At 43.6% G+C, this 15612-nt stretch overlaps 1 protein-coding gene across 1 annotated transcript in view; it reads left to right on the top strand.

Moving 5' to 3' along the window:
* ITIH5 (inter-alpha-trypsin inhibitor heavy chain 5) overlaps window positions 1-15612 on the top strand; it is a 137812-nt gene that overhangs the window by 86001 nt on the left and 36199 nt on the right. The window contains exon 9 of the mRNA XM_033958849.1: window positions 4729-5038. Within this exon, the coding sequence (XP_033814740.1) occupies window positions 4729-5038 (310 nt within the window). The remainder of the gene's footprint in view (window positions 1-4728; window positions 5039-15612) is intronic.

Genomic DNA, 15612 nt, shown 5'->3' on the forward strand with positions numbered 1-15612 from the left:
CATCTCTTTTCCAAGCTGAAGAGCCCTAACCACTTTAGTCTTTTCTCATACGAGAGGAGTTCCATCCCCTTCATCATCTTGGTCGCTCTTCTTTGAACCTTTTCTAGTGCCGCTGTATCTTTCTTGAGATAAGGAGACCAGAATTGAACGCAATACTCGAGATGAGGTCGCACCATGGAGCGATACAGGGGCATTATAACATTCTTAGTCTTGTTAACCATCCCTTTTTTAATAATTCCTAGCATCTTGTTTGCTTTTTTGGCTGCCGCTGCACATTGGGCGGAAGGAGAACGTGATTTGGCAAGGTCACAGCAAGTGTTAGGGGTAGAGGTCAAATCTCATCCCAGTAGGCCACTGACCACTGGGGTCATTCTCATCCCCCTACCTGCCACCTGGAGATTTTCAGACTTTCTCCAGTACATGCTGGGAAGAGTTCCAATACTCATCACAAATTAACTTTTCAGTATAAAGGAAATTGAACAATGCAGCCAATAAAGCAGTTCTGTTGTCCAGCAACCCAGCAGGTTAATGCAGACACTGAAAAGGAAATGGCTTATTTAATTGCAATCCTCAATATTTATTTTGATAGGAGGTGGTGGCTGGATTTGCCTAGCTGAATAGTTTCTAAAAGTAGAACCATATTGTTGTAAAGAAAGTTTGCTGGCTGGTCTGCAATCAATGAGTCGTAAGTGCTGGAAGTTATTCACAGCCGAGTGAAAGAGAGATTCATACTGTTCGAGATCTAACGAACAACAAATCTGAAACTGCCTAATGCAGCGTCTCGCCTGGAATCTCGTGGGGCACATGGTTTGCGATACACTGGCCTATTGTTTGTTCGTGCATGCATGGACTGAGGTACATAAGAACATAAGATTTCCCACTGGTGGATCAGACCAGTTGTCCATCGTGCTCAGCAGACCGATCACGCGGCAGCCCTTAGGTCAAAGACCAGTGCCCTATTTGAGTCTAGCATTACCTGCGTTGGTTCTGTTTCAGAAGGAACTTATCCAACCTTGTCTTGAATCCCTGGAGGGTGTTTCCCTCTATAACAGCCTCTGAAAGAGCGTTCCAGTTTTCTACCACTCTCTGGGTGAAGAAGAACTTCCTTACGTCTGTGTACTCTTCGGCTCCAAATTTTAATTAAACCCCCTGGAAGGTCTTCATCTTTAACACAGGAGAATACACCTCCCTCCATAACTGTCAACGAACCTATAAAGTTGGACTCACTCCTCCAGTTCTCCTGTAAACAGGATGGGAGATAGTGGCCGCACACATTTTCCACTGTATCTTTTCTATCCTTCGGATTGATTTGCCTGGAGGTTGAGGGGTGGTAGATTCAAGAGCAATATAAGGAAATTCTTCTTTACGGAGAGGGTGGTGGATGCCTGGAATGCACTCCCAAGAGAGATGGTGGAGAGGAAAACGGTGATGGAGTTCAAAAAAGCATGGGTTGAACACAGAGGATCTAGATTCAGAAAATAATAGTAAATGGTGAAGAGTTAAAGCCAGTACTGGGCAGACTTGCATGGCCGTTTGGTTGAGGATAGGCTGTGGAGGGCTTCGACAGCTGGGATGGTTTAGATGGGCTGGGGAGATCTTTGACGGAGACTTCAGTAGATGGAACCTAAGCACATTACCGAGCAGAGCTTTGGGTTCTGGCCCAGAAATTGTGAAGGAAAATTAAAATCAGTATTTTAAAGAGAGGGTAAGGTTGGGTAGACTGGATGGACCATTCGGTTCTTTATCTGTCGTCATTTACTATGTAATATGTGAAAGCACACAAGAGGAAAAAATGATAAGAGGAAGCTGGAGATAGATTAATCCCCCCCTAAGAATGAAATATTGGCTCATCTATGCCTGTCCATGTAAACTCATAGCTCCCAGCCCCTGCTTGGTAAATCTAGAATGTGTGTGAATATTTTGAAGAGATACCATAGGGAATAGGTCAATAGTTCTGCCTAAGAGAGAGGAAGTCTCCTGATATTTGCAGGCGATGCAGTGTTCATGAATTTATACCGTATACTGTACTTGGATACAATACAAAGATTTTAGTCGGATCTCTTGTGCAGGGCTTTGAAATGTGCTATTCAAAACTTTTGATGGTTAGGATAAGTTTTGATTTGTACAGGATGGGAGGATATGGGATTTCCCAACAGGAAGTGCATGCTCTTTAACTGTATGGACATTTCAGCGGCATCCATTTAGAAAGTATGGAAAGTTGTTTTTCCATTCATGTATTTATTCAAAAGCGGATTGAGGTTAACTAATAGATTGGTTAAGTACTTCAGAGTCATGACTAAAGAAATCTGTTTCTGCACCGACGACAAAGAAGATATAGAACTATTAATCAAATGTAAGCTCCTCCGAGCAGGGACCGTCTATTAAATGTCAAAATGTTCAGCACTGCATATGCCTTTCAGCACTATATAAGTGATAAATAGTAGTAGTAGTAGTAGCTATAGTTTGATACTATAAATCTTTCTTCACTGGACAAAGTATGACGAAGAAAAGGTGGTGAAAGGTCAAAGAGACAATTTTAGCTGGAGATGACTATTTTAGGAGTGTGTTTAGATAGTTGTCTGACAATGGAAAATCAAATATTGAAAACAATCAGGAGAAAGATTAGAGAAACTGGGCCTCTTCTCCCTCGAACAGAGGAGATTGACAGGGGACATGATCAAAACATTCAAGATAATGAAGGGAATAGTCTTAGTAGATAAAGATAGGTTGTTCACCCTCTCCAAGGTAGGGAGAACGAGAGGGCACTCTCTAAAGTTGAATGGGGATAGATTCCGTACAAACGTAAGGAAGTTCTTCTTCACCCAGAGAGTGGTAGAAAACTGGAACGCTCTTCCGGAGGCTGTCATAGGGGAAAACACCCTTCAGGGATTCAAGACAAGGCTAGACAAGTTTCTGCTGAACAAAAGCGTACGCAGGTAGGGCTACTCTCAGTTAGGCGCTGGTCTTAGATTAGAGAAACTGGGCCTCTTCTCCCTCGAACAGAGGAGATTGAGAGGGGACATGATCAAAACATTCAAGGTACTGAAGGGAATAGACTTAGTAGATAAAGAGAGGTTGTTCACCCTCTTCAAGGTAGGGAGAACGAGAGGGCACTCTCTAAAGTTAAAAGGGGATCGAGTCCGTACAAACGTAAGGAAGTTCTTCTTCACCCAGAGAGTGGTAGAAAACTGGAATGCTCTTCCGGAGGCTGTCATAGGGGAAAACACCCTTCAGGGATTCAAGACAAGGCTAGACAAGTTCCTGCTGAACAAGAGCGTACGCAGGTAGGGCTAGTCTCAGTTAGGGCGCTGGTCTTTGACAAGAGGGCTGCCGCGTGAGTGGACTGCTGGGCATGATGGACCACGGGTCTGACCCAGCAGCGCCAATTCTAATTTAAAAAACAAACAAACCCCAACTTCAAATGCTCTATAGATTGAAGCCAATACTACCTGCATTTGATTTTCGTAGCGTGGTTCAAGCATTGATCCTGAGTAGAGTGGATTGTTGTAACTTACTCTACTTGGGAGTTGCGAAAGGGCATTGCAAATCTTATCTGGCATTGCTTACAGAATCGTGGCTCTCAAGGACCCTAAATGCCAAAAATGTAGGCCAGGGTTTTAGTTAGGTGCCATCGACTCGTGTTCGAGTCCTAGTGACTTGATGAATTACAGATCTTGTGCTAGTCCGGTAAGGCTTATCAACTCTGCTGCAAGATTAATCACAGGGGTTTCAAGGAGCACGCATATAACTCCTGGGTTGAAAAAATTGCACTGGCTACCCATGCATCAAAGAGTGCAGTTCAAGATTCTTGCGATTATCCATCAGACATTGTGTCATGCTTCTCCAAAGATTATACAGGAATTCTTTGAAATTTATAAATTGAGAAGAGAGCTTAGATCTGCAAATGGGATGAAATTAAATTTTGAGGGGAGAATATCGATTATGCATGTTAGGATTAGAGCATCAATGATGTCTGTGGCTGGTGTACAAGTGTGGAATGCCCTGCCTGGTATCCTACGATTCTGTACTGGGAGGATAAATTTTAAGAAAATGCTGAATACGCAATTTGCTAATGCTTATTCCAGCTGAAAATATCTTCTTCAGAATACTCTGATAGTAATGTATGATTTAAAGCTTGTTTGCATCTCTGAACTCTTTGAATTTGACTTGTTTTGCCTGTATATGTTGATTGGTTTTGTCATCTTCCATGGAATGGATCATTTGAACCAGCTTGACAAGGAAGAGGCTGGTTTCTTTAACACAGCAGCCTATGGTCCATATTGGGTTACCATGATCCCAACTCGTTCCCCCTCCAGCCCCACCCATTCTCACTCAGTCCTGCCTCCAGCCTCGCCCTGTTCCGTGTCAGCCCTGCCCCAACAAAGCCTCCTCTCTTTTTCCGGATGAGCTCCAACCGCGTCTGGAGGGCCTGGAGCATGCGTGGGTGAGTGTGATGTCATCCGCGCTTGCTCAGAGGCCCTCTAGATGCAGCCGGAGCTCGTCGAGTATTTCCAAAACCTGGACAAATGCCGGGTTTTGGAAAGTCTGTCCAGGACCCCGGACAGTCGTCTAACAAGAGAATATGTCTGGGTTTTCCCAGACGTCTGGTAACCCTACCTATGGCAGTCCTGGTACTCTCCATGACAGAAATTGTGATGTGTTTCTTAATAACAGCCCTAGAATAGGACCATTTCTTTCAGTTCATTTTTTTGCATCTTTTTTACCCAGGTACCAATATCAATGGAGGTCTCCAGATCAGTGCAAAGCTACTGAACGACTACATCGCCGAGAACGGCAGGCACGAGAGGAGCGTGTCCCTGATTATCTTTCTGACAGACGGGAGACCCACAGTAGGGGTGACAGATTCCTCAAGCATCGTGAGCAACGCAAAGGACGCCATGCGAGAGAAGATCTGTCTCTTCACCTTAGGGATTGGCAATGATGTCGACTACCAGCTGCTTGAGAAGTTATCACTGGAGAACTGCGGCATGATGCGCCGTATCCAAGAGGATGAAGTTGCAGCTGCCCAGCTAAAGGGGTTGGTAACCCTGGCCTCTCTTCGCCTATAGGTGTCATCTGTACATTCGGGCCCTGATTCTGTAAACGCTGTCTGCCACGTGTCAATCACCAACAGGCATTGCTTACAGAATCGTGGCTCTCAAGGACCCTAAGTGCCAAAAATGTAGGCCATGGTTTTAATTAGGTGCCATCGACATGTGTTTGAGTCCTAGTGATTTGATGAATTACAGATCTAAAAAGAAATCAGTTTTGTGCTAGTCTGGTAAGGTCCTCCGGCGTCATTCCCATGGTTGTTTTAAATATGTGCAGCCTTCTAATTGAAGGTTACCCTCTTTGCCTGGTTCTTTCGATTTTACAAAACATAATGGGCTAGATTCACTAACCTGCCTCTCCGTGCCCGATCCGTGGCAGGCGGACCAATTTGCCAAGGCTCTGCTTGCAAATGGGGGCGATTGGAGGAACGTCTCCCACCGACCACACGGATTGCTAGTGAGTGATCATGACTCATGCACAGACCAACTGCTTTTCCTGTAGATGGTCTGCGCATGATCTCTGGAGTAGCCCCGGGGGTGTGTGTGGAGGGGGGAAGTGGGGGGGTGAATGCAATGAATAACGAAAACTAGAACAGCGTTTAGCCGGGTTAGCGTTGAGCCCAGGCAAAGGGGTTGCCAGCACTCATTCTTGGCCCATAAAAGTGCTTCAGATGCTTTAAATGGCAGAAAAGGAGAAAAAAAGCTCACAACACGCCTTGCACGGGCACTTGGGAAACTTGCAGGGATGCTGGGTTTTGCCGCCTCAATTCTCCTGCTCTCTGCCGCCCTTCCCCGCAGTGCAGCCCCACTTTTAACCCGCGGGTTAAAACCATGGGCTCGTGCTGTGGGGAAGGGCGGCAGAGAGCAGGGAGGACTTAATTCGATGTTTTTATTCTTAATATAATAATTTTACCGCTTTTACTTAAATTTTTATTGTCTTTTTAGTTAATGTGCTGTATTCTCATTTTAATATTGTACTTCACTGATTGCCCAGTTTTTCTCTCTTGAGTAAACTGCCTAGAATTCTTTTGATTGTGGCAGGATACAAAAATAAAGTTATGTTATGTTATGGAGCAGGAGATTAGGGCGGCCAGAGCAGGAGATCGGAGAGCGGGGCAGAGAGCAGGTTTTTCTCCTTTATCTGTGCCCTTCAAGTCAGGCTTGCTCTGTCCTGTTTAGAATTTGTCATTTTTCATTCACTGCCTGCACATTGGTTCCCACCTATGAAGCTCACACTATCTTCTTCATATCCATGACAGTAATAACTAATGCCCGTCTTTCAAAAAATACAAAGACCAGGAGATACTCAATGAAATTACATGGACATACTTTAAATTAGAAACATAGAAACATGGGGGGGGCGCTAGCGAGCCTGATGAGATAAGTTGCGGTCTGCACTCGCTCCGGCGCTGGTCTCAATAAAACAATCAAAAGGAGCATCAAACCCGCAGTGCTTTCGCCGGCGGTGATCGGGTCGAGAAAGGGAACTCATCGGGATACCATGGCGACGAGCAAACCGTCGAAAAGAAAAAGCGCCGAACCTGTTTCCCCGTGCAAAACACCTCTCCCTAAACCTGAAGACGCGGCTTCCGCCGCCATCTTGGAAGAACTGCGCTCAATCCGTGAACTTTTAGTGGACACGAGGCAGGACGTCAACGATCTAAGGTCAGATTTTGCCTCCATGAAAGAAGATTTTGCCTCTACTCAGGCAAAAGTGGGTGAGCTAGAATCACGATTTGTGGGAGCAGAAGCGTCCATTAAAACTTTACAGAAACAAACTGCCCGTATCCCAGCACTCGAAAGGGCACTTGAGGCTGCTGAAAACCGAGCACGACAGAACTGCTTCCGTTTGCTGGGACTACCGGATGGTAGGGAAGCCTGCGATCTTACAGAATTTTTGGCAGTACTTTTACCTCAGCTATTGAAAATGAATGATGGTTTTAAAATTGAATTTGATAATGCCATCCGGCTGCCACAACCTAATGTTGTTCACAAGAAATATCCTCGTCCCATATTGGTTTCTCTGCTAAAACACCAACAAGTTCTCAAAATCATGCAACAAGCCAAATTGCATGCACCTCTCACCTTTGAAGGTAACAAAATCCTCATCCTGCCTGACCTAGCCAAGGAAACTGCTAAAAGGAGGAAGCTGCTTCTATCATATCGTCCACAGCTCAAGTCCATGGGGGCTAAATTTGGAATGTTTTATCCTGCACGCCTGCGGGTGACTCACAACAACGTGACTAAGGATTATCACTCTCCCTCAGCACTAGCTGATTTCATTGAATCGGTGAATCCTACCCTGATTGACAAAACCTGATGCTTTGTATGCCTTATTGATTTGAGATGTATGGTTTTTATATATGATGCTCAGTATTTTCCTGTGTTTGCTGTACCTGTGACTTTTCTCTCACTGTTTGCTGACCCACAGTATGCTAGTTGACTGTTTAAAGTTTATATTTGTTATTGCAGTGCTTATCACACATACCTTTACAAGATCTGACCTGATGATATTAGCTAATGAGAGGTTAATTATGTATACTATTGTCTTCCTACCATATATAGCAAATCGAGTGATGTATCAGGATACCCTTTTTTCCTTGAACGTGAAAGGCCTTAACAATCCGATTAAAAGACTAAAAATCTTAAAATACACTGAATCTCACCAACCTGATGTAGTTTTTTTCCAGGAGACTCATCTAAATGTGCTGGAAGCCTCTAAGATTGCGCCAAAGTGGGCATATTCACCTCTTTTCTCCCCATCTTTGGGTCGTAAAAATGGGGTCCTTACCTTAATACGTAAGAGGCCGGACCTCAAAATTGTTTCCTCTGCCCATGATATGGAGGGCAGATGGCTTCAAATTAAACTGCGGATAAATGGTGCTTGTTTTTACCTTTATAACATATATGCACCCAATCAAGACTGCCCAGACTTTTTTGACACTCTCACATCTGTAGTGGGAGCCTCTTCAGATGGTCCGTGTATTCTAGGTGGAGACTTCAATCTCACTTTATGTCCAGAGAAAGATAGGAAATCAAGAGTGCCTTATAAAAAGCCCAAAGCCTGGTATCATCTTCAGGATTTGCTTTTCCAATTGAAACTTCTAGATCCTTGGCGCCTGCTGCATAAAGATGATTCTACTTTCACATTTTTTTCACCACCCCACACTTCTTACTCCAGGCTGGACTTTTTTCTCATCAGCTACTCCTTGGTGGAGAAATTGAGTAATTCAGATATACTGACATTGTCAGTCTCTGATCACTCTGCTATTACATTGTCTTTGCATAGTCTCCTTCCGTCTAAACCTCGTGGAATGTGGAGATTCAACGCCTCCCTACTATCTGATCAGTTGTTTATAGATCATGTTAATCTTCATATTAGAGATTTCTTCGAGCTCAACCCTGTGAGTGATACCTCCTGGCAAGTTACCTGGGATGCTTTCAAAGCTTATATAAGAGGCCAGATCATCGCTTATGCATCAAAAAAGAAGAAAGAGGATAGACAACATCTTCTAATTTTGGAAAATAGAATTACCATCATGGAAAAAGCTCACCTTACAGATCTTACCAATCCTGATATATCTGTCCAACTTAGTAAACTCAGGTATGACTACAATTTACATCTTAGCACCAATGCCTCAGCTGAAGTATTCTTACAATCTGCAACTTATTATGCTACCAACAATAAAGCAGGGCACCAATTAGCTAATTATCTGAAGATACTTACAGAGAAGACTCAGATACCTGCTATATGTACGGATACTGCTATCACCTTGACTGATAGTACGGATATATGCAATCACTTTAAAGATTACTACAAACAACTTTACACCTCGGATATGCCGGATATATCCAGTGTCAAAGCCTATCTTGATCAAATATCAGGTCCTAAGCTGGACGAGCATGATAATATCTCTATCACGCAACCTATACAGCTAGCTCAACTCTCTGAATCATTACAATCGATGGCTAAACGGAAGGCTCCAGGCCCAGACGGATTAACGGTTGAATTTTATCTGGCGTTCCAAACACTTCTTCTCCCGCTAATGTTGGAATATTTTCACTCTCTCATTGATTCAGGTTACGCTAAGGGCTCCTTCACTGAAGCTGTGATCATCGTCTTACCGAAACCTGATAAAGATCCACTGAAGGTGCACAACTACAGACCTCTCTCACTCATCAATATTGACGCTAAACTATTTGCAAAAATTCTGGCATTAAGATTACAAACTGTACTTCCAAAATTGATCAGTATGGAACAGACTGGTTTCCTGAAAGGAAGACTTTCCAGTGACAACACAAGACTCTTTGCTCACGTACTCTCATTGGCTCCAACATACTTACCTGATGGAATTACTATGTCACTCGACGCCGAAAAGGCTTTTGATAGAGTGGAGTGGCCTTTCCTATTTCAAACACTACTATGGTTCGGCTTCTCCAAGGACTTCATCAAAATGATCAAGGTCTTATACTCTAATCCCTCCACTCGACTCCGCATTAATAATGTCTTTTCAGAATCATTCATGCCATCTAGAGGAACAAGACAGGGCTGCCCATTATCGCCTCTACTATTCAACTTAGCACTGGAACCTCTACTTCTTGCCCTGAGATCTGATCCATCGATTCAGGGACTCTGCATTGATGAAATACATGTCAAAATGACGGCATACGCAGATGACGTTCAATTGTATGCCTCTTTACCTTCCTTACCGTCTATTATCAATAATATAGCAGCTTATTCAAAGGTATCTGGATACAAACTGAATAAAAACAAGACAGAGGTTATGTCGCTGACGGGAAAGCCATGTGGAGATATTATTAAACAGTTGAATCTAAAATATGCTCCGGATAAACTCAAATATTTAGGGATCTACTTTGGAGACTCTATAGAAGAAACCTTGGTCTTGAATACATCTCTGATACTCCAGGTCATCAACTCTACTACTTCCAGATGGTCGCCATTGAAATTATCATGGTGGGGTCGTTTGGACTCTCTAAAAATGGTACTGATCCCGAAGATTACATACATATTATCGATGATACCTGCTCTTCTCCCGGCGGCATCCTATAAGAAATTTGAATCACTTATGTCCCAATATTTATGGAACAAGAAGGTACCACGAATAGCTTTGAAAAAGCTAAAATGCCCCAAGGATTGTGGTGGAGTCAACTTCCCTGACCTTTATTATTATCACTTGGCTTTTATTTGTAGACAGGGCTCCCAGTGGTTGTCTACATCCATAGAAGAACATCCTTCAATTTGGCTTATCCTAGAGCGCAAACTTTTTGGTGAACAACACCTAAAATACTTACCATTCCTGCAACCGGATCATAAGACTAAAGGAAATCCTGTCATTAATGCTACTAGGATTGCGCTGCAAACTGTGGACGATCAAGCTCCCCTTTCTTGGAGTGAAACCATGGCCGCACCCGTTTGGCGAAACCCACACTTGAAGATACAGGGCCAATATATTGAATGGCAGTCCTGGCGCCGGCTGGGAATCTGGTCCATTCAACATTTGAGAGACGCTGATGGATTCGCACCTTTCAATCATCTGATCCAGAACTTCGGTTTATCTCCAACTCATTACTTTCAGTGGTTACAATTGACGCATTGTCTAAATTCGTATCTCAAACATAATGTACTCTCCAATGATCAACCTACTATACTACAATGGGTGATCCAATTACAATCTCTCCCAGGCCAAGCATCACGTTGGTATAAAATCTTACATAAAAAGAAATTCACATCACCAACGGTACTCTATGAGATCTGGGCTAGAGACGTTCAACATCCAGACTCAATCCCGGAATGGGAGGATATATGGAAGATATCTTTTAAAGCGATGAAATCCTCAGCTATGTCTCAGCTAATCCTTTTTCTTTACCATAGAGTGTACTGGACCCCCGATAAATTGCACAAAATTAATGCATCTATATCTGATAAATGTTGGTCCTGTACTACCCATGCTGGCACTTATGCTCATATGATATACCATTGTTCCTTTCTACAACATTTCTGGAACAAGATATGGCTCACTATATGTAAGATCCTACATATTTCTGATCCCATATCTTATGAGGTTGTTATATACGGTGCTCCTGCTCTTACATCCCAGTTAGATAAATTTGAATCTAGGTTGTTTGCTTGTCTGATTCTCATTGCTTTTAAGTCTATTTTATCCTCCTGGAAAGACTTCTCACTTCTTTCTTATGCCCACTGGTGGAACTCAGTGTGCTTATATGCCAAGTTTGAAAAAGTTGCTGCGGAAAAAACTAACTCTCTCCCGACTTTCTTGAAAGTATGGACTCCTATTATGGATTATTGCTCGACATAGAGATATAGAATATCTCGACTAAGCCTTTACAGCTTTACATATTGTGTATACTCACCTTTTTGACCTCTCACCGCTGATAGGAAATTTGTGAACTTGATCATAATTTTGATATTCACTGCTAGATACATTTAGACGGTCTCAATTGTAATTTTTGTTATTGATGTTTACATTTGTTCATGTTATGGTTTTATTTCTGTTTTTGAAATAATACAATAAAAAGATGGAACTTAAAAAAAAGAAACATAGAAACATGATGGCAGATAAAGGCCAAATGGCCCATCCGCAGTAACCATTATCTCTTCCGCTCTCTGAGAGATCCCATATGCCTATCCTACGCTCTCTTGAATTAAGACACAGTCTCCGTCTCCATCACCTCTTCTGGGAGACTTTTCCAAGCATCTACCACCCTTTCTGTAAAAAAGTATTTCCTTAGATAACTCTGGAGCCTATCACCTCTTAACTTCATCTTATGCCCTCTTATTCAAGAGCTTTCTTTCAACTGAAAGAGACTCGACTCATGCACATTTACACCACATGGGGATTTAAATGTCTCTATCATCTCTCCCTTCTCCTGCCTTTCCTTCAAAGATCTTTAAGTCTGTCCCCATAAGCCTTATGATGAAGACCATCAACCATTGTAGTCGCCTTCCTCTGAACCCTGCGATCAGTAGCATGGAATAAGAACATAACATAAGAACATAAGCAATGCCTCTGCTGGGTCAGACCTGAGGTCCATCGTGACCAGCTCACGCGGCGGCCCAACAGGTCCAGGACCTGTGCAGTAATCCTCTATCCCCTTTTCCAGCAGGAAATTGTCCAATCCTTTCTTGAACCCCAGTACCGTACTCTGCCCTATTACATCCTCTGGAAGCGCATTCCAGGTGTCCACCACACGTTGGGTAAAGAAGAACTTCCTAGCATTTGTTTTGAATCTCTCCCCTTTCAACTTTTCCGAATGCCCTCTTGTTCTTTTATTTTTCAAGAGTTTGAAGAATCTGTCCCTCTCTACTCTCTCTATGCCCTTCATGATCTTATAAGTCTCTATCATATCCCCTCTAAGTCTCCTCTTCTCCAGGGAAAAGAGACCCAGTTTCTCCAATCTCTCAGCGTATGAAAAGTTTTCCATCCCCTTTATCAGACACGTCGCTCTCCTCTGTTCTTACTATTTGGGTTCCTGCCAAGTACTTATAACCTGGGTTGGCCACTGTTGGAAACAGGATACCTGGGCTACATGGACCATTGGTCTGACCCAGTTTGGCTATTCTTATGTCCTGTGACATTGTAATGAGTTAGAAATAGAAAGCCAGAGTAGCATTGCTCATTTTCAATGACGACATAACTGAGAGTTAATTCTAACTAGAACACCAGGCAAATCACTCCCAGGAGGCAGATGGGATAAGAGCTTTTCACATTCAATTAAATTCTAATTGCATTTTTTAAATATCTACTTGGATCAGTTAAGGAACCTGTAGAAGCTGAATTTGCAGACATGATTCAGTTATTTGATAGATTAACATGAAAATTCACTACAATGTCATTATAAATGAGCTGTCGAGACCTTTAAAGTTTATCATTAATGAAGGGCTGAATGGTGGAAGAGCTGTCTTATTTTTTTTAAGTTTGTAAATTGAGAAAGCCAGATTAAGACAAATGGCTTGGACTTATTTATTTATTAATCCATTCAATTTTTCTATACTTTTCTCCAAGGGAAGCTCAGAACGGTTTACATGAATTTTTAACTACATCTTAGCATTTTTAACTACCACATCTTAGAGTAGGGTGTTCTTAGAACCAGAGAAAAATGAAGGCAGATAAAGAGCATATGGCCTATCTAGTCTGCCTAACCATGCCATCTACTTAGGATTACCATATTTTAAAAAAGAAAACCCCGGACACATGACCCAGCCTTGTTCCGCTTCCAGCCCCGCCCAGTTCCTCCTCTAGTCCCGCCCAGTTACACCCTCTAGCCCTGCCCCCAGAAAGCCTCCTCTCTTTGCTACGAGCTCTGGCCGCGTCTGGGGGGCCTGGAGCATGCGTGGATGCATCTGAAGTCATCCGCACATGCTTGAGGCCCTCCAGATGCGGTCAGAGCTTGTAGGGACTTTCCAAAACCCGGACAAATGCCGGGTTTTGGAAAGTCCATCCGGGAAGACATGCCCGGGTTTTCCCGGACGTCTGCTATCCTGTCCTCTCCCTTAGAGAGCTAATGTACTTGTCCCAAGTTTTATTGAAGTCAGACACACTTTTTATCTCCACTAGAGAATGACACGGTGGCGGTTTACCCGCGGCCACCGCATTTTAGCCGCGGGTCACCGCCGAAAACGGGGAAGAAAACTAGCAGTCGCTGTGGCGACGGGGACAAGGCCATTCACCGCCCGCGGGGCGGTGAATGGGTCTTGTCCCCGCAGTGAGGCATGAAGGATCGCGCGGTCCCCGCAGCTCACACCCGCCTGCCCAATCGATTCTAGTGTTTAGCCAGCTCTCTCCCTTCTCCTCACCTTAGTTTGTAGATTTTCTTTTTCGGCGACCCGCACGCTATCAAAGAGCCGCTGCTGCTCAGTTTCGATCTTCTGCTCTGACGCAACCGGAAACAGGAAGTTGCAGCAGAGCAGAAGATTGAACACTGAGCAGCCGCGCGTGTGCGGCTCTTTGGGAAAGCGTGCAGGTCGGTGAAAAAGAAAGCCTGCAAATTAAGGTGAGGAGAAGGGAGAGAGCTGGCTAAACACTAGGATCGATTGGGCAGGCGGGTGGGGGCTGCGAGGACCGTGCGATCGCTAGTGTTCCCGGCTCAGACTGTAAGGAGGGAGTGAAAGGGAAAAGGATTCTGGGCCAAGGGGATGAAGTCGGAAAGAAAAACCCACAGCAGGAAAGAAAGGGAAGGACAGGCAGGTGAGCCAGATGCTAGAAGCAGGGGGGGGGGGGAAGAAAGAGGGAAAAAAGCTAGATGGGGTTGAAAAGAAGAGACACACTGGTATGGAAGAGGAAGATAGGGGAAATCTGGACACAGGAAGGTAACAGAAAGAGGGGAAATTATGTGCATTGGGGCATAGGGACAGAGACAAAAAGGGGACATGCCATGGGGATGGAATATGGACACAGGGGGGGGCAATGGCAGATACATAGGGGAGATATTAGAAAAGTATATAAAATCGTACCCGTTTGAGGCTTTTATGTATGCAGCAGTGACGGTGACGGGGCGGTGAATGGGATGGCAGTGGCGGTGACGGGGCGGTGAAGAGGATGGTGAGACGGGGACGGGGCGGTGACGGGGATGGTGAGACGGGGACGGGGCGGTGACGGGGATGTTGAGACGGGGACGGGGCGGTGACGGGGACCAATTTTTTCACCGTGTCATTCTCTAATCTCCACCACCTCCACTGGGAGGCCATTCCAAGCATTCACTGCTCTTTCCATGAAAAAGTATTTTCTGAGGTAACTTCCGAATCCCCTTTCACCTTGATCCTATACGCCCCTTCATTCTAGAATTTCCTTTAATTTGAAAAAGATTCACTTCATGTGCATTTATGCCATGCAGGTATTTAAACTTCTCTCAAGAAAAAAACCTGAGTAATAACTAAATAAAAAAATTCAGAAGTTATATATATTACTCGCCAGAGGTGGGCTAAACACTCCCGATAAGCATTTCCCATAAAAGGTGGAGAAAAAGCCTCAAAATTCAAATTAACAGCAGTCCACAATCAAAACTTGATAAACATTCAATACCGCTTCATTTCTTATCATAGGCAAAAAACTCCGCCACCACTGAAATGAATTTATCAAAGGGTGAAAAAACCCATCACTGTGCACAGGAAAAGAAAAAAACAAAACAGTTAACTTAGCTTTGGAAACGTGGTCGAGAATACGCCATAGATGAAAACGTCTGGCCAGAGAAAATATTGGTGGCGCTCACTAGATGAACCTTTCACAAACCATGTCCTATTTTAAAAGTAGCTGCTGAGAAAACTAATTCCTTAACCACCTTTAACAAGATCTGGGCTCCTATTGTAGACATGTATTAGATATCATTCTTGGTATGAGTTCTGCCTTGATTATATATTTCTGTTCCTTTCTGTATCATTAATATTCCCTGTGACATTCGCTGTTTCTTCCTAGACACTGTCTCAGTTCTGTATCATGGTGTATCTTGTTTTCTTGTTCTCTCTGTTCATTGTTCTGGAAAACTTCAATAAAAATATTGAACATAAAAAAAAACAAACTTCTCT

Source organism: Geotrypetes seraphini, chromosome 9, assembly GCF_902459505.1.
Source record: "Geotrypetes seraphini chromosome 9, aGeoSer1.1, whole genome shotgun sequence".
Taxonomy (NCBI): domain Eukaryota; kingdom Metazoa; phylum Chordata; class Amphibia; order Gymnophiona; family Dermophiidae; genus Geotrypetes; species Geotrypetes seraphini.